Source organism: Giraffa tippelskirchi, chromosome 11 (assembly GCF_054371585.1).
Source record: "Giraffa tippelskirchi isolate mGirTip1 chromosome 11, T2T-mGirTip1v1.2.pri, whole genome shotgun sequence".
In the NCBI taxonomy this organism is placed as follows: domain Eukaryota; kingdom Metazoa; phylum Chordata; class Mammalia; order Artiodactyla; family Giraffidae; genus Giraffa; species Giraffa tippelskirchi.
This window is the reverse complement of record NC_137285.1, coordinates 96,982,828-97,001,216: the sequence shown is the minus strand read 5'-3', so window position 1 is coordinate 97,001,216 and position 18,389 is coordinate 96,982,828. Positions and strand designations below refer to the sequence as shown.

Sequence of the window (18,389 nt, the reverse complement as noted above, 5' to 3'; positions counted from 1 at the left end):
AGTTACAAACCATTCAGAAACGAGATATATGAGGAATGTAAAAATAATAAAATTACTAAGTTGATGGTAGGATACTGCTGGTGTTTTAAATAATGACCTTCAGAGTTTCATATGGTAAATGACTGGTGTTAGGCTACTTTTCTCTGCATTTGAGTCTTAAAGTGTTTGAGATAGTCAGCTCCCCCAAACGAAAAAAAGGTAAAATCATTAGCATTATTTCTAATATTAATGCTGAGGCTGCAGTGAGACAAACATACAAACAGGACAGTGTGCAATATCAGGATTGGGAACACAGTTAAGCCGAGAAGCCTAGATTCAAACTTCATTTTTAGTTTCTAAATTGTTTCCAAGTTACGTATTTCTAAGTTTGGATGTCAAGAGAAAGAAAAAAAGGTCCCCGGAGGCCCCATGCAGAGGAAGGGCTGTAGACACAAACTGACTAACATTCTGCTTCTTGCTTTTTATTTGATTTGATTCTTTGGGAAAGAAAAAAAAACAAACAAACAGAAACAGATATAAGAATTGCTACGCGTAGGCCGGCCTGATGCTAGCATACGCCGGCTTTGAAAAGCTTATGAGATTTCTGTCTTTGTAATGATGTTTGCCGCTGTACTGAAGAAGAGGAACAGAACCCAGAGGTTAGTTTCCCAAGTCCCATAGCATCCCCGCCAAGGAAAGCACTCTCTTTTGAAAGTCAGTTATAACAATCAGGTATTTACTTTCTACCACGTGCCAGCCCCTGGGCAAGGTGCTTCTTAGAGGTTCCAGCCCGGTGAGGAGCTGGGTTAAGTGCCACAGCCCAAACCAGGACTCCAGCGGGGGCTCAAACCGTCTCATGCCCACCCCCAGGACCTGATCTGAGCCGTTTCAGAGATCTTTGAGTGTTTCTCTTATAGGAAAATCGCTTCTCTCTCCCTTCCCATTCTTGTCAGTTCAGGGTGCCTTCGAGCCTCCTAATAACCATATATTTCATTTTCCACCCATCCGGACTCCTTGCTCCTCCCCGCTCGGCCCGGGGAGAACCCGTACACGTCGTTGGTGACGAAGCCACTCTCCATGCTCACCAGCGTCACGAACCCGCTTTCAGACGGGTTCACGGCCACGTTTTCATAGTCACAGGACACGGCGTCGGGCGTGGCCTCTCCCGAGCGCGCTCGGAAGGAGATGTTCTTTAGGTCTGGGCGGGTCTCGGCCAGATCAGCTTCGCTCTGCTTTCGTATGACGTTGTAAACCTCCAGGTCCGGGCTGTTCCCAGGCTGAGGAGCCGGCCAGGTGGGGCGCTGCTCCTTAGCGCTGGGGTCCGGCTGCCCCCGCTTCCTAGGAAGACAGAGAACCAGGGCTGAGCAGACAAGGGGCCTGAGAATGTCCCCGGGCCCCTGTCCAGGCAGGAGAGGGTCATCCCTGCGCGGTCACTACGCTGCATTTCTCATCTGTATCAACCTACAGGGCAGGGTTTCAGGTGGGGCAAGAATGAACGAGGGAAGTGTTCTATCTGTCATTCACCGTGGTCTGAGTACAGAGCAGAACTGGTGATCCCAAGGTCCCCAGAGCCCCCAGAGGGTCTATGGAGAGAACTGCATGGGAGAAAAAAATGCCACATTAAAACAAATCCATCTCTAAGGGAAGTTGTCCTTTAATTCTGAATGTGGACAATCAAGCTGAGAAGAATAAGTAATATCTTTGACTTGCTCAACGGAAATCATAGATATTTTCATATTACATCACAGTTAATTTTTAAGATGCCTTAAAATATTTTGTGCTCATCTCGACTTCAATATTATGATAATTATACCTAAAGAAGCATTAATAAAGAAGACATTCATTTTTGGAAATATTTTGCTCATATTTTTGTGTTTGTGGCACAAAACGGTTAAAAGTGAGTAGACTCCAGCTTCAAGCCACAATTCCCAGATTGGGGTGAGCTGCTCAATAGATAGATAAGGAAGGGAAATCAAGAACCAACCACAGAGTAAGCAGTTAGAAAACATATTAGCAATTTTTTTAACCGAATTTTGGTTTTTTGGCCATATCAACATTTTTAAAATTTAGATTGGAAGATAATTGCATTACAATATTGTGTTGGTTTCTGCCATATATCAACATGAACCAGCCACAGGTATACCTATGTCCCCTCCTTCTTGCACCTCCCTACCACCTCCTATGAACTGAATTCTATTGATATTTTGGATTAAAAGGAATTGACTAATAAAAGTGATTAAAGGAAGAGATATTTTTGAGTGCTTATAATATACTCATTCTGCATGTATTAACTGCTTTAATTCTAGTAATTCTATAAGGAAGTTATTATTTTTTTTTATCTTTTGGCCACGCTGCATGGCATGTAGAATCTTAGTTCCCTGAACAGGGATTGAACCCCTACCCTCTGTGCCCGCAGCACAGAATCTTAACCGCTGGATCACCAGGGAAGTCCCTAAGGAATTATTATTAAATGAAGTAAGTTCTACATTGAAATCTTACTAGTTTATCTTAAGTTGGTCAGCAAAGGGAGTCAAGTCTTAAAATGTACCTTTGGTTTCCTGTCGTGAAGTGGCAATGCCACTTTCTTCTATGTAGACCATGATGATGGGGGATAAAAAGGTAGCTGAGAAGAGCTCTGGGTACCTCCAAAATGGTGGCTCCACGATCCACTAACAGGGGTGCTCTAAGCCACTTAAGGTAGCTATTTTGTAGCCATCTATACTTGTGTATTCAGGTAAAAGTCAATTAAAAGAATTTGGCTATTTTATTTTGAATGAAGTGGTTTAGTTTCAGAGGTTTGTCAGGAGGCTTTGGTACAGTCATTTTCATATGGCTCACTATTTATCCTTTACTCACCCAAAAACATTTCTGGAGTAAGAATGTACATGCATGAGAAAACTTTGCCGAGTGATGTGTGGATACACAGATGAATAATGCAGCCTCACCCCTCAAGTCATTTAAAATCTTCCACACTAAAAAATTAAAGAATGTAAGATCACTCTGTTAATTACAACTGAGTACAAATGCTTAGTACTTCTGAGTGCCCCGAACCCATCAGAAGATTTATTCACAAATCTGCAGAAGAGATTCTCTTGGAGCTGCCTTGCTTTTTAATGAAGTCCAAGTTCAGAAAACACAAAGGTTTACAGGATTAACATTTTACTTGCCTCCTTCTACAGATCCAAACCCAACATACACCTGTGGTGACCACAAGGAGGAGGAGAAGGAGAATGCTGGGGATTAGGATGTAGGCAAGATTCAAGGCAGCTTCTGAAAAGAAAAGCGCAGATAAAATGTAGTTATGGGTATGGTGTTTTCCTGAGTTCTATAAGTTGTTCTAGTGAATTACTGATTGTGACTCCTGGAATTGCAGTCAGTTGATTAGAAGTGCGGGTGACCTGGGGACCCCTGATCTTGTGGCTGATATCTGAAGCAAGGGCAGTCTGGGTGGGGACTGAGCCCTTAACCTGTAGGGTCTGTGTTAATTTGGGGTGGCTAGTGTCATGGCTGAATTGCAGTACTTCAATATCTTATTTCATTATATGGACACAGTAGATGCTCTTAGGTAGGTGAGAAAAATACTGTTACTTCTATTATATAAATAACTAAAGTGAAAAATTAAGTGTTTGTTTTCTTAAAATTACCCAGTGACAAAAACTCAGATCTTTCTCTTTTTTGTTTTGATTGAAATATAGTTGACATACAATATCATGTTAGTTTCAGATGTATCCTATATCGATTTGACATTTGCACACATGATTAAGTCTAGCTACCAGCCCAGATCTTCCTCTTGAAACTCAAGGTGAGAGTTGAGGTTGAAAGTCCATTAGCACTCCAGTTTATCACCCCATTTTCTTTTATCTTATATGTCCATTTCCTCTATTTGTCTTGTAAAGAAATATTAATCATGGCCTGGGTCTTTCTGCTCTTATTTCTCAACATTCATTCTCAATTCCCACCCCCTCCCCTCACCCCAACCCAAACAACTTCTAGGAGGTTCTCAAGTCTCTGACTGTCTTCCTGAAGACTTTTTACCTCCTGTCTCATCCAATCGCCCCAACTGTCTCAGGAAAACTCCCTTTGTATATTTCAGTGACAAAATCTAACATTTAATACAGTTTTCACAAGGCCGCAAGTGCGCTGTCTGTTTTCATATTTAAGCAGCTGTGGGAAGAACAAAGCAGGGTGCGTAACCATGGGGAATTTGTAATCAGGAGAGTCCCACTGTCTATTTTTCCCTGGGAGAGCTCTATATATACCTTTGCTTTCTTTCAGTGTTTCTGTGGCATCTTCTTTCTCTGTGTCTTCTGGAAGTATGGGGGTTGCTGGCTCTGTCCCTTCACCTGGAGAGAGACACAGGCACTTAGAACCTGGAGAAAGGCATTAACATCCAGATATTCTCTGAGGTCCTACCAGCTTTGGGGGGAGGTCAAAAAGCACTAGCTAAGTGACCAGTGCAGTCTATAATCACAGAAAGTGAAGAACTGAATTTGCTGACCGAGAGGTTTACTTTTCGTGATCTTTCTGGTATGACTCTTGCTGCCAAGAATGAAGTAGGAACACAACCAGCAGGCAGCTGACATCAAGGCCCATAAAGTACTGCAGAACACAGGCGAAGGGCCAATGATTCACTTTCAGGACCACAATGATCAGTTTGACTCACTTGTCTCATTAGATTGAATTATTCCTTTCATACTGTCAATAAGGATAAGTAACATCCCAAACTGATTTGTAATTGTTCCTTTTCACATAGTTGAAAGGCAACCCTAGAGAGTGAGATTAAATGAACCACGTGTCGTGTCTCGGTGTGACTTATACCCATCCAAAGAGTCGGTGTCTTTCCTTTGAGTAATCTGGTCTAAAGGGCATGTGACTCTAAACCTATGGAGAGGTTCTAAACCTGTGAAACAGCCCAAATGAACTCAAATCGCCAGTGACAGTCTTACCTCCAGTCCTTGTAGAAGGAACTGTTGGTTTCTCTGCAGCAGAAAGGAATGAGAGTAATAGGTGAATTGCCACACCATCTGAGTGAAACTGGCCAGGGCACAGTATACATTTAGCTGTTCATTCCGTCTTCCAACAAACTTCATTTCATGCTGTCAGACTCCAGAACCTGGTTAGTAAGTCCAAAGAATCCTTTCTGCACAAAGACTAGCCTTTCCCCAGCTTTGCTTGGACACTTTTTTAAAAAGCATTAAAACTTTTAAACACGAGAACTTCCAAATATACACAAAGGTGGAAAGATTGGTATAATGAACCCCTATGCAGTGTCAACGCTTATCAACATATGGCTAATCTGGTTTCAACAATAATCCCTATTCCTCCCTGGCTACACCCAGGCCTAAATATTCTATTCTATTTTATTCGATTCTGTTAGGCTGCACTGGGTCTTAGTTGTGGCTTGTGGGATCTAGTTTCCCTGACCAGAGAACAAACCCGGACCCTCTGCATTGGGAGCATGAAGTCTTAGCCACTGGACAACCAAGGAGGTCCCCTGAACTGTTTTAAAGCAATCCAAGACATTTTATCAGTTCCTACTGGGGATGTTTTAGAGCAATGAATACTGATCTCCAAGCAGTGGAGGTGGCTGGGGACTAAGTAGACCATGGCTGGCCCCAAAGCAGAGCGGTGATCTAGAACCTGAGCTATTTAAAATATTTCTAAGAGTCTCAGGATAGTCAGGCTCCACAACCTACAGTAATGTTTTTACTTCTGGCTTAAATTGTATCAGTCTTTTGTACTGGCAGTGACTCTTACACTGATCAGATACTCTGGGATCATAGAGTCAGAGTCTTTAAGGTCAGAATTTTAGAATTTATAGTCCTAAGGCTGGGATGGGCTTCCCTGGTGGCTAAGATGGTAAAGAATCTGCCTCCAATGCAGGCAACCTGGGTTCGATCCCTGGGTCGGGAAGACCCCCTGGAGAAGGAAATGATAACCCACTCCAGTATTCTTGCCTGGAAAATCTCATGGACAGAGGAGCCTGGTGGGCTGCATTCTGTGGGGTCGCACAGAGTCGCACATGACTGAGCGAATAACACGCATGCACAAGGCCAAGATGTCAAGGCTATTCTGAAGTTTTATTCAGAAGGGAAACTTTCAATCATATGTGCGTGTGTGCGTGTGTATGTGTGTAGAGGTGATGCAAATGCATTTATTTATTAAAAATGTCTGCTATATGATAGAAACACCGTTATGTTCTAAATGTTTTTATAAAAACAAACACAATGTATCCTGGTAATAGCCTTGTGAGTAAGTGCTATTCTGAATTTGTTCACAAGGAGACTCAGGTACAGGGAAACTAAGCAACTTACTCAAATCTCACAGCTAATTTGTAGCTGAACTGGGATTTGAATTTAAAAAATTCAGATGAAAATTTAAGATCACAAGGAGACAAACTCCATGCTAGATATTAGAGATACACTAGCAAATATAAATCTGTCCCAGCTCTCTAAGGAACTTACACTCTGCAGGAAGGCAATAAAATATAGAATTACAGGAGAATATTCATACATATTAATTTTGTGATATTATATTTCAATACAGCGTATATTCAATGACCTTACAGAAAATGATGCAGTCATTTTGTTGTCCCTCCATAGTTCAATTCACTGGGCAAAACTGCAGTGAACATGGCAAATTAATGCAGCATTTCCGTCAACGGCTGCAATGGTCTGTGACATTGCCTCAGATGATTTGTCTCTGATTTCCACTGAATGTGTCTATGCTTTTAGCCCACCCTGGAAGGAATCAAGCGTTCAGATCTGGCTGGCATGCTATCTACTCTATGTGGTCATGTTGTCAAATTTAGTTTTAGATGCCGTCTATGGGCGGACACGACTGAAGCGACTTAGCAGCAGCAGCAGCTGTCTTTCAACTGGTCACTTGCCCTCTGGTATAATACAATATTGTGCCATAATGTCGGAGCCATACCGGGTGACCTTCCCCTAGTCCATCAAGTGCAGGGTCAAACGTGTATTTCCAGACCTCATGCCAACCATATAGTGAAATGGACAAACTTGTCGACAGGCAGTGTATGTACTGTGTGTGTGAGGTGTTATGATCCTCATAGGAGGAACACTTAACCTGGTTTTGAGTTAAGCCCTGGAATGCTTCCCAGAGGAAGTGATTTTTTTTTTTAACTTATTTGGAAGTAATTTAAAATTTATGAAAATTTGAAAGACTACTGCAAAGAATTCTCATGTATCCTTCACCCAAATGTTATCATTTTATCACATTTAATTTATATAACTATTCTCTCTGTCTCTCTCTTTATAGATATCTTGATATATCTATGTTTCTATATCTAAGTCTATATATACACAGACACATATATATATTCACATACAGACACATGCATAACTTTTTTTCGGAGAGTAAATTGTAGCCATAGTTACCCTTTACTCCCTAAACACCTCAATGTGTATTTAAAACAGGACCGGGAGGGGCATACTCTATCATAACCATAGTACAATTATCAAAACCAAAATATTAACATTGATATGTATAATATCATCCAATCTACAGATCTTATTCAAATTCTGCCAACTGTCCTAAAAATGCCCTTTATAGAAGATTACCATTGTCATCATCAAAGATCCGACCCAGGACCATCTACTGTTGTTATGAGAGAAGGTGAAGCTTAACCTGAACCAGAAGGCTGAGAGTGAGTTGACTGGGAAAGAGGGAAGGATATTCCAAGCACCGGAAACAGCAGTGAAGGGATCATGGGGAATTTCACAAAACACAGAAGGGAACTGGATGGGGGAGGGAACAAAAGCGGTGAGAACTGGGGCTGCAGCGAGGCAAGGGTCCGATCGAGCCAATCCTTTCGTGGTGTGCTGAGGTACATGAACTTGTCCTGAGAAGGAGGAGGTGGTCTACAGAAAGGCAGTGTGTTAGCCTTCTTCCATGAGAAGGAGGAGGTGGTCTACAGAAAGGCAGTGCGTTAGCCTTCTTTCATGTGCCCACATCCCTCTGCTCAGTCTATTCTTGGTCCTTCTCTGTGTCCTGCGAGGCTGACCTCTGGGGATGTGTCCTGGGGCTCCCTTGTCCTTTGGTTCTTGATTGGACTTAACTAATAGGAGGCAGAAGCAGATTAGAGGGTAGGAGAAGAGACAGGTCCTAGCACTATTCCCCGGACCTCTCTCCCACATCATGGTGGTTGGACAGGACTGTGTTGTCTGGTTGGAGCTCCTGTTGGGTGGCTCCTCTTGCATGACTCTAAGATTTCTCTGAGTTCTGCTAAAACCATCCCCTCCCTTCACTCCTTGAAGCCTAGGGGTAGTAATAGCTTCCCACTGTAGCTGGTCCCTGGGCACGTCACCATCTCATGCTCTGTGTCCACACTTTGGTAAATACCATTTTACTATACTCCTCTCATTAAACCCTTTGACTATGCCATCTTTTTCCTGCCAGGACTCAGTCTAATACAGCCAACAGCACAATTAATAAACAAAATTATTTTTTAAAAAACTAACTGGTTCTAACCCCAAAATAAAAGGCTATGAAAACAAGTGCCAAAATCTCACATTTCAAAAAATGTTTAAGGTACAAAATTTTAAATCATGGCGATAATAGGATATAATGAACAAAAGTGATGGCGGCCAGTTTGTCATAAGTGCCTTGCTTTAATTGCTCTAAAAAAGTGCCCTGCCAAGTCAGCCTTGATCCTTGCAACCTCCCTGCCTGAGACAACTCTATTGTGGGGAAGACCAGGTCTCTGGAGAGAAGAATTCGTCTGAAGGGGTGAAGAGGGAGGAAAAACAACTTTAGCAGCAAAGGCACAGTCAAGCTCCAACAATTTTTAAATGACAGGATTGTTTAGTTCCCAATTAGATGTAACTAACAAGTCATTCTGCTCCTGTCAGGAAAAGATGCAGAATTGAGATCAAGTAGTTGGCTTCAGGGTGGTGAAAAACTTCAGTAACAGATCAAGAATCACTTCATGTTTAGATTGAAGTCTATCATAATGGAGGAATTTGGGAAACCCCAGAACAGTGAGTTTACAGGCTTGTAGCCAATTCAAAACCCTTAATAGATCTAGAAGAAAAAGCTAGCTAAGTTTGCAAGGTATATATAGAGGGTGGCCTAAGGAGTTTAAGCCTGCTCATCAAAGTGACTGCTATCTGCCCAGGATCAGTAAAATTGGCATATTTTATCATCTACCTCCTGTGGTCATTATCCTGTTTCCTTAAAGCCCCAGAAAATGGCTGGCAGGAGACAGGCAAGAAAAATGGCCAGCTTCCTTTCATATTTCTTCCATATTCCAAGCTCCTACAGTGTACAGCCTCACATATGGAGGGAATAAGAATTGTAACTGTCTACCTGGAAGGCTTTTTATTTCTTGAAGTTCTTATAATTCTTGCCTTATCATCCATAAATTAGACCCTTTCATTTCTTCATCTCTTAGCATCTAATACCCTCTCCTTTGCTAGAATTCCTCCTCAGTCAAGACATCTCCCTTTACAAGAATTCCCAAAGTTTAACACTGCTGGCATTTGCAACAAGCTTTCTCAGAGACTATGTGACAAATTCTTGGAACCAACAGCTGATTATGAAAAGAGAGAGGAGGCTGAGAATTCAGCCACATAACTTGGGAGAGGATTCATTACCATCAGAATATTTGCAGATGAAATTGTTCTTCATGGTACATCGGTCGTCATTCCACTGGAACATGTAAGGGCCCCCGATGCCGGCGGGGGCCGACGGCTGATGGTACATGACCACGCAGACCTCACTGCCGCAGGAAGGCTCATCCACATACCAGTTCCTGTAGGAAAGGGGTCAACAGTGGAGGCAACTGGAGAAAGATCCCGCAAGACTTCAAAGCCTTTGCTTTCCTATCAAGTTCCACCGAGCCAGGAACTTAAGAGAGAGGGAGGAATTGAAGTGCGGCCAATAAGGAGAACCATGCTTTCGAATATGGACATCACAATCAATCATCTGACATTTGCCACAGCCTCTTTGCAGGGAGGAATATATTACCATATGATGTCTGCAAAGTTATTATGAGAAAAAGCAGCCAGCAGGGCCAGTCTGGACAATCTTATTTCTTGTTTTGCTAACTGGGTTTTGTTTCTCTTTTTAAAGAAATCAGATGCACTGGGAGAGGCATGGCTTATTGCATCCAGAGCTCACCCTGCTTCCATCTCCCCATGCTTTTCAGTAGCCACAGCTGCCTTCTGAACTCTGAGGAGTGGATAGAATATTCAAGCATCTGAGGCTTCAAAGCAGGAGCCAGAGTTTGGGAAAAAGCAGGAGGCCCAGCTAGTCTTTTTCAGTTTTTAAGTTGTTTCTACTTCATCAGGCTGATGAGACCTTTTGTTAGCCTCCGCTGCGTGATTTCTTGTCTGTATCTCCCAGTTACCTGGATGGGGTGCACTGCAGCCCCAGTGGTACTTGGAATTAAATGGTGCTGCTGCCCAGTTAGATCTGTGGGTGCCAAGTTAAAGCCTTGGATTCCATAGATAGTTTAGAAGATGTGAGCACCCCGGCCATGTGCTGACTCAGGGCTGGGCTTTGTACTCTGCCTGGTTATTCACCCAAGCAGGTTGCTTCCAGGACCTAGCTCTGCCCTGATGCTCAGACTGTTTAGATGAGCCCTGCTGCTGTGCCTAGCTCTTGTCACAGCCCCTCCTTATGGACACCTAAGAGACAGCTCTCCGTGTACTACCCCAGGAGAGCTCTGCTTGAGTCTTGTGCTGCAGTTCACCAGAAGGAAAATCCTCTGCTGAACTCATTGGGTTGAATTTGCCTGGACGATAGCTGAGCTTGCAATGCTGTTTGGACACTGTCTGGGCAGCTGGGGTTCCTGACCAGGGCTGGGCTCTGCACCTCACTAGTCACCTCCAGGCAATTTTCCAACCTTGTTGATGGGCCTCCCACTTGTCTGTTCTCCTCCCCACTGGCCTTATGGCTTTATGTTAATTTATTTCACAGATAATGGAATGGATGGAATATGATGCCTGGCATCTAGTTTCTGGACTTGAGCCAGCTTTCAGGCTTGGAACTCACTGCTAGAAAGAGGAAGGACCCTGTGACACCCCAGTGGATGCAGATGGTGCGTGCATGCGAGCTAAGTTGCCTCGGTCATGTCCGACTCTTGACCCTGTGGACGGTAGCCCACCAGGCTCCCCTGTCCATGGGATTCTCCAGGCAAGAATACTGGAGTGGGTTGCTGCGACCTCCTCTAGGGGATCTTCCCAACCCAGGGATTGAACCTGAGTCTCTTACATTTCCTACACTGGCAGGTGGGTTCCTTACCACTAGTACCACCTGGGAAGCCCCAGGCGCACATGGTATTTTCCTCTATTCTGTCCAAGGGACCTATAGCCATTTATTCAAGGAACCATACACTGGGGGAAGAGGAACACCCTGATATCACACAGGCGGTTGGATGGAGTGTGCAAATTAACACCGTTACCCAAAGACTTGAAGTGCCATTAAGGTTACCCATTTGAGAGGGAGCGTAATGAGGCCAAGTATTAAATAGAGTTCTGGCTCAGGACTGAGGTAGGAGATAGATGGGTCCCCAGGCTGAACAGCTGGTGTTTGTCAAGCAAACTTGTGTTTGCTTGTGGCTGTGTTCTCACCCAGACACTCCAAGCACAAAGCTAGTGGCAGAAGCTGCGCTCTGCTGGAATGAAGGGATAAGATGACCACTCTTGAGGTCAAGGCAAAGTTCCCTGTCTGCCCATGGAAAGCTCATTGCAAAGTGAAAGTGAAAGTGAAGTCACTCAGTCGTGTCCAACTCTTTGCGTTGCGACCCCATGGACTGTAGCCTACCAGGTTTCTCTGTCCATGGGATTTTCCAGGCAAGAATACTGGAGTGGGTTGCCATTTCCTTCTCCAAGAGATCTTCCCAACCCAGGGATTGAACCCGGGTCTCCCGCATTGTAGGCAGATGGTTTACCACCTGAGCCACCAGGAAAGGCTTATAGTTGGGGGGGGGGGGTCAACGAAGGAGAGGGCCTATAATAAGTAGGTGTGTGGGGGACCACACACACCTACAGGCATCTGCGGTAGGATCCATCTTAACAAAAAGTTGTGCATGCATCTTGGGGAGGGTCCCAGGACCTGTCAGGTGTGAAAAAAGAAATAAGATAACTGGCCAAAGGTAAATTAAGACCCAGAAGGATTATCCTATATCAGTGATTTAAATCACATTTTTACTTCACCCCTCCTCATTAGAGAGGATTCCCACATCTTTTCTCTCCGGGTGTGTATTTCTGCCTAGCTGCTGACTTAAATAAACAAATTGCTTCTCTGTGTGTTTACCCATGCTTCCGTGGTAGCTCAGCGGTCAAGAATCTGCCTGCAAGGCAGGTGATGCAGGAGATGTGGGTTGAATTCCTGGGTCAGGAAGATCCCCTGGAGGAGGAAATGGCAACCCACTCCAATATTCTTGCCTGGAGAATGCCATGGACAGCGGAGCCTGGCGATCTACAGTCCATGGGGTCACGAAGAGTAGGACACGACTGAGCGACTGAGCACGCACCCATGCGCTCTCCCACGTGTTATGCTGTGTTTCTAATAATAAACCTGGTACCTGTTTTTATGTTTTTGTCTCTGTGAAAATGTACTCTTCAATGGGCCAGGGGAACTTTGCTTTTAGCCTCTAATCTCTGGTGGACTAGTGGCTAGGATTCCTGGTTTTCATCCAGGCTACGCAGGTCCTATTCCTGGGTAGAAAACTAAGATCTGTTTTCAGGGCTGCTCAGTGCTGTCTCTCTGAGATCAGGACCAGCTCACAGGGGGACCCATCCAGTGGTCATTCTCCAGTCTCAAAATATATGAATTGAAAACTTATGGGGTAAGAGTTATAATAGTGGAGAACGTCAAGTGGAAGCCTTGAAAACTGCATTCTTCCCTGTCTCTCCAAGATAGTAAACAGAAAACAATATCTTATCCAGGCAAACGTGACAGAAAGTAGTGCCGCCTCTAAAGACCTAGAAAATGCCAGGATGGTATTCCCTGTCACATCTCTATATAATTCACTAGTCTGGCCCCTGCAAAAATCAGGCAGATTCTGAAGGATGACGCTGGAGTAGCACAGACTCAACCATTGCAAGAAGCCTCCATTGCAGCTGCTATGCCACATGTAGCATCTTTGCTAGAGCTGGTTAACACGTCCTTGGGTACCTAGTATGAAGATTTGGTGAGTACATTCTTTTTCATCTGTATCAGAAAGAGAATCAGAAACAATCTGCATTCATTTGGAATGGACATCAATATATATTTATGGTCTTGCCCCAGGACGATACTACTTTTCCTACCCTCTGTCATAATATGACATGAAGGGAGACTTCCTGGATATCTTGCAGAAAATCACCTTGGTTCACCATATTGTTGAAAGTGAAAGTCTCTCAGTCAAGTACCACTCTTTGTGACCCCATGGACTATACAGTCCATGGAATTCTCCAGGCCAGAATACTGGAGTGGGTAGCCTATCCCTTCTCTAGCGGATCTTCCTGACCCAGGAATCGAACTGGAGTTTCCTGCATTTCAGATGGGTTCTTTACCAACTGAGCTATCAGGGAAGCCCCAAGGTTGGAGATGAATGCTATGAAGATTCAGGGGCCTGCTACTTCATGAAAATGTGTAGGTGTTTTGTAGTCTAGAGAATGCTGTAACACCTCTTTCAAGTTAAGGTTAAATTATTTCATCTCACAATAATTTGAAGCATCTTGCAATCATTTGAAGAAGGAAGCCTAGCATGTGGTGGGTCCCTTTGGGCTCTAGAGGTGGCTTATTTCATACCTGGGAATACTGTTCTGGTCTATATACCTGTTGACATGAAAGGCAGCTGTCTTTGAGTGGGGCAGAGCAAAAAAGGACTCTGAAGCAGTTCTAGGCTGTGATGGAAGCAGACCTCCCACTTGGGCCATATGATCCTATTATAAGAGGCATTGGTGGTGAGAAAAACAATGCCATGTAGCATCCGCGCAAGCTCCAATGAGAGAATCACAATGCAAACCCATAAGATTCTGTAGCAAGGCCATAATACCTGTAGCTAAAAAAAAAACACCTTTTGCAAGGAACTCTGGCTTGCTACTAGGCAAGGAGTACCAAGAGACCATACAATCCAACCTGCTCTGTGAAAGTGAGGTACTGTCAGACACACATAGTCAAAAGATTAGGTAGGAATCAACTCATTATAAGATGGAAGAGGTATATTTAGGACCAAAAGGCATGTACAAACAGAGCAGACCACCATGACATCTTCCTCTATTGTACCAGAGCCTATCCCTCAGCTTATACCTATAGCTGCATAAGGGAATCCCTTATGACCAGCTGGTAAAGGTAGCCTAAGCTTGGTTAGGTCAGCCAAGCATGGGGGGACAACTCCAAATGGGCAGCAGCGGTACTACAGCCTCACTCAGAGGTGGTTTTGAAAGGTCTAGTGGTAAAGAGACAACCTCCCAATGGCCAGAGCTTTGCTGATGTACCTACTTACCCACTTGGTATGGAAAGAGAAATTATTGGACATTAGACTAAGGCAAAGAGCTTGGTCAGCTGATCAGGAGTCTAAAAGGAGAAAGAGTGGGAGGCTGAGGACAAGGAGCTCTTGGATAGAGTGACGTGAACAGACATATGGGAGTAGGTATAAAGTATGAAAATCTACCATATGTTAAAGCCCAGCAAAAAGCCTCTAGCACAGAAGAGGCACTGACTAACCAGGAGATAAAACAGCTCAACCCGTGAGCAGCTGCCCCTGTGCTATGTAACAGACATATACTAGAGTGGCCATCGTGGCAGGAGCGAGGCCATGCATGGTCTCAGCAGTAGCTGTTCCCACTAACCAAGGCTGATCCAGCTACTGCCAAATCCAGCCTGCCAGGAACAGAGACTGGCCTAGCACTTGGTGGCAACTTGACCCCACTGGACCCCTTTCACCCTGAAAGGGGCAATGATTCATGTTGACAGGAATAGATAATCTGGATGTTGGTTTGCCTTTCCTACCTCAGGGCCTTAGCGTCACTATCCAAATACTTACACGGTCCTTGATCTACCAGCTCAGGATTCTAAATAAGATCTAATCAGACCAAAAAACCTAGTTTCTAGCAAAGGAGATGTGGGAGTAGGCAGGGGATTTACTAGTCGGACCACCTACTTTGCTCTCCTAAAGCTGCCAGTCTGACAGAATGATGAATGAGCTTGTTGAAAACACACCTGAAGCACTAACTTAGTGGCAATACTTGTGAGGAGGGGGCAACATCCTCCCAGATGCAGTGAAGACTTTGAATCATCGACCTTTGCATCCTGTGTCATGCAGGACTATTCTGTGGTCTGGAAGCCGAGGGGTGCAGAAGAAAAATTTGAAGCTAACAGAGGTTGGTTCATGAAGTTAAGGAAAGAAACTCCATAACATGAAAGTGCATGGTGAAGCAGTAGGTGCTGATTAGAAGATGAAGCAAGTTATCCAGAAGATCTAGCTGAAGATAACTCACAAAGGTGGCCTCACTAAACAACAGATTTTCAGTGTAGAATAAACAGCCTTTTAATGGAAGATACCATCTAGGACTTGCATAGTTTAGAGAGGAGAAGTCAACGTTTGGCTTCAAAGCTTCAAAGAGCAGGATGACTGGAGGGGATGTATGCGTGCATATCTGCTCAGGCTCCTCTGTCTGTGGAATTTTCTAGGCAAGAATACTGGCATGGGTTCCCATTTTCTACAACCCAGGGATCGAACCTGAGTCTCTTGCATCTCCTGTATTGGCAGGCAGATTCTTTACTACTGATGCCACCTAGGAAGCCCGATATATGTATACTTACAGCTGATTCACTTCGTTGTACAGCAGAAACTAACACAACATTGTAAAGCAATTATAGTCCAATAAAAAATATTTTTTAAAAATGTTGACACAGGGAATTTGCTGTATGGCTCAGGAAACTCAAACAGGGGCTCTGTATCAACCTAGAGGGGTGGGATGGGGAGAGAGATGGGAGGGAGCTTAAAAAGGGAAGGGATATATGTACACCTATGGCTGACTCATGTTGAGGTTTGACAGAAAACAGCAAAATTCTGTAAAGCAATTATCCTTCAATAAAAAAATTAAATAATAATAATAATAAAAAGCTGACACAGCCAGTGACTTTAAGTTGAAGCTAGTTTTCACCGATCATTTTGAAAATTCTAGGACCCTTAAGAAATATGCTAAATCTACTTGGCCTTTGCTGTATAAATGGGACAACAAAGCCTGGATGATAGCACAACTGTTCACAGCGTGATTTACTGAATATTTTAAGCCCCCTGTTGAGACCTACTATCAGAAAAACGATTCCTTTCCAAATATTACTGCTCCTTGACGGTGCACCTAGTCCCCCAAGTGCTCTCATGGAGACATACAATGAGATTATTGTCATTTTCATGCCTGCTAACACAACATCCATTCTGCAGTCCATGGATAAAGACGTAATTTTGATGTTCAAGCTTTAATCTTTAAGAAATACATTTCTCAAGGCTATAGCTTGCAAAAGGCAGAGAACCCTTGCTTACCATCCCTGGCAGTACCCACTTGGGGAATTTGTGCCTCTTGTCTCTGCAGTGTTGAGGCCTGTGGGTTTAGAGGGCCGGTACCCAAAGGAGAAATCCTTCCACCAGAAGATACACCACGAATGTTGTTGAACCAATGGCTGCCACTTGGACACCAAGGGATCCTTGTGTCCAAGAACCAGTAGGCAAGAAGAGTCATTGTCTTTGCAGGAGGTACTGACCCTAATCATGAGGTGAAGGTATCTCTGCTGTTATAGGCAGGGAGGGATACGTTTGGCACTCGGGTATCTGCTTGGGTACCTGCTGGTACACATGCGCTCCATTTTGATGGTAAATAGAAAAGTGAAATCACTCCAGACTGAGAAATTCAAGTTGACTAGGACTACACACTCCTCAGGAATAAGGGTCTGGGTCTTGCCACAAGGTAAGCAAGCCATTGAGGCTCCCCAAGAAGAGGTGACGGGAACCTAGACAGGATGGAGGAGGTGGGGGGGGTCAGTAAGTATAAGTCATGGCTCTGGGGACCAGCTGCAGTGGTGGAGAGGGTAGTTCCTCCTGCTAAGCTTCTTTTAAAAATGTTTCCCAGGGACACTTCCCTGGCATCCCAGTGGTGAAGAATCATGCCTTCCAATGCAGGGGACACAGGTTCGATCCCTGGTTGGGGAACTAAGATCCTGCATGCCACGGGCAACTAAGCTTGCCCTGACAGCTAGAGAGCCTGTGTGCCACAACTGGAGAAGCCTGAGCGCCACAATGAAGACCCAGAGCAGACAAACAAAAAAGTTTCTCCTGGAAAGAGAGGCCCATGAGAATCTTGGAGCAGATACTCCTGGAACTTAGGCGAAGGTGTGGATCAGAATAGCCAAATGGGTGGGCTTTGATAAATGCCGACATGCTGTCTTAAATGGAGTAGGTAAAAAGAGATATATTCTTATCTTCATTCTTTTGATTGAAAATGAGTTTAAACTTTTTCTCCATACGATTGTTTACCAGTTAGAGTGTCTATTTTGTGAACTGTTGGCTCAGATCTTTTGCTCAGGGGTTTTACTGACATTTAAACATTTAGTGTTTTACTGACTTATATATACTATTTATTGTAAAAAGATAATAACTGTTGAATTTGTTACAGCACATTTCCGGTCTTAAGTCTGCCTTTCAATTTTGATATTTTTTGACCTTTTTCCATGTCACTGCTTCCCTCAGGGAGGGATGATGGCAGTGCCATGGTGCTAGGGCGAGTATGTGAAGTGAGTCTAATACTGGGGGTTTAGAAGGGTCCTGCAAACCGCAAGCTTCTTTGTGTCCCCTCTTGGCCAATCTGGAGAATTAGATCTGGCTCTAATTTCTTGCCCGTCATCATAATTCCCTATTGTCTAAAGCCCTTCAGTCCCACAGGCCTTTAGTCTCTCACTGGGTCTGCAATCACACTCCTGGGCATATACTCAGAGAAAACCATAATTCAAAAGTATACATGTACCCCAGCGTTCACTGCAACAGTAGCCAAGACATGGAAGCAATGTAAATGTCCATCAACAGAGAAATGGATAAAAGATGTGGTACATATATGCAATGGAATATTACTTAGCCATGGAAAGAACAGAATAATGTCATTTGCAGCAACATGGATGAACATAGAGATTGTCACACTGAGTGAACTCAGTCAGACAGAGAAAGACAAATATCTTATGATATCATATATATGTGGAATCTTAAAAAAAATGGTACAAATGGACTTATTTACAAAATATAAATAGAGTTACAGATGTAGAAAACAAACTTATGGTTACTAAGGTGTAAGAGGGTGGAGGGAGGGAAAAAATGGGAGATTGGGATTGACATATACACACTGCTATATATAAAATAGATAACTAACAAGGACCAACTGTGTAGCACAGGGAATTTACTCAGTACT

At 43.8% G+C, this 18,389-nt stretch overlaps 1 protein-coding gene across 8 annotated transcripts in view; it reads right to left on the bottom strand.

The window, feature by feature from the left end:
• Window positions 1-18,389, bottom strand: part of LAYN (layilin) — a 37,262-nt gene that overhangs the window by 14,157 nt on the left and 4,716 nt on the right. For 2 of the 8 annotated variants that reach the window (XM_081543278.1, XM_081543277.1), the window contains exons 3-7: window positions 9,594-9,751; window positions 4,926-4,958; window positions 4,239-4,322; window positions 3,147-3,249; window positions 1,065-1,317 (exon numbers count right to left, since the gene is read on the bottom strand). In XM_081543278.1, the coding sequence (XP_081399404.1) occupies window positions 1,065-1,317; window positions 3,147-3,249; window positions 4,239-4,322; window positions 4,926-4,958; window positions 9,594-9,751 (631 nt within the window). Of the gene's footprint in view, window positions 1-445; window positions 1,318-2,835; window positions 2,952-3,142; window positions 3,250-4,238; window positions 4,323-4,925; window positions 4,959-9,593; window positions 9,752-18,389 lie in introns of those variants that run through there. The other 6 variants (XM_081543280.1, XM_081543282.1, XM_081543281.1 and 3 more) reach the window with 5 other exon arrangements.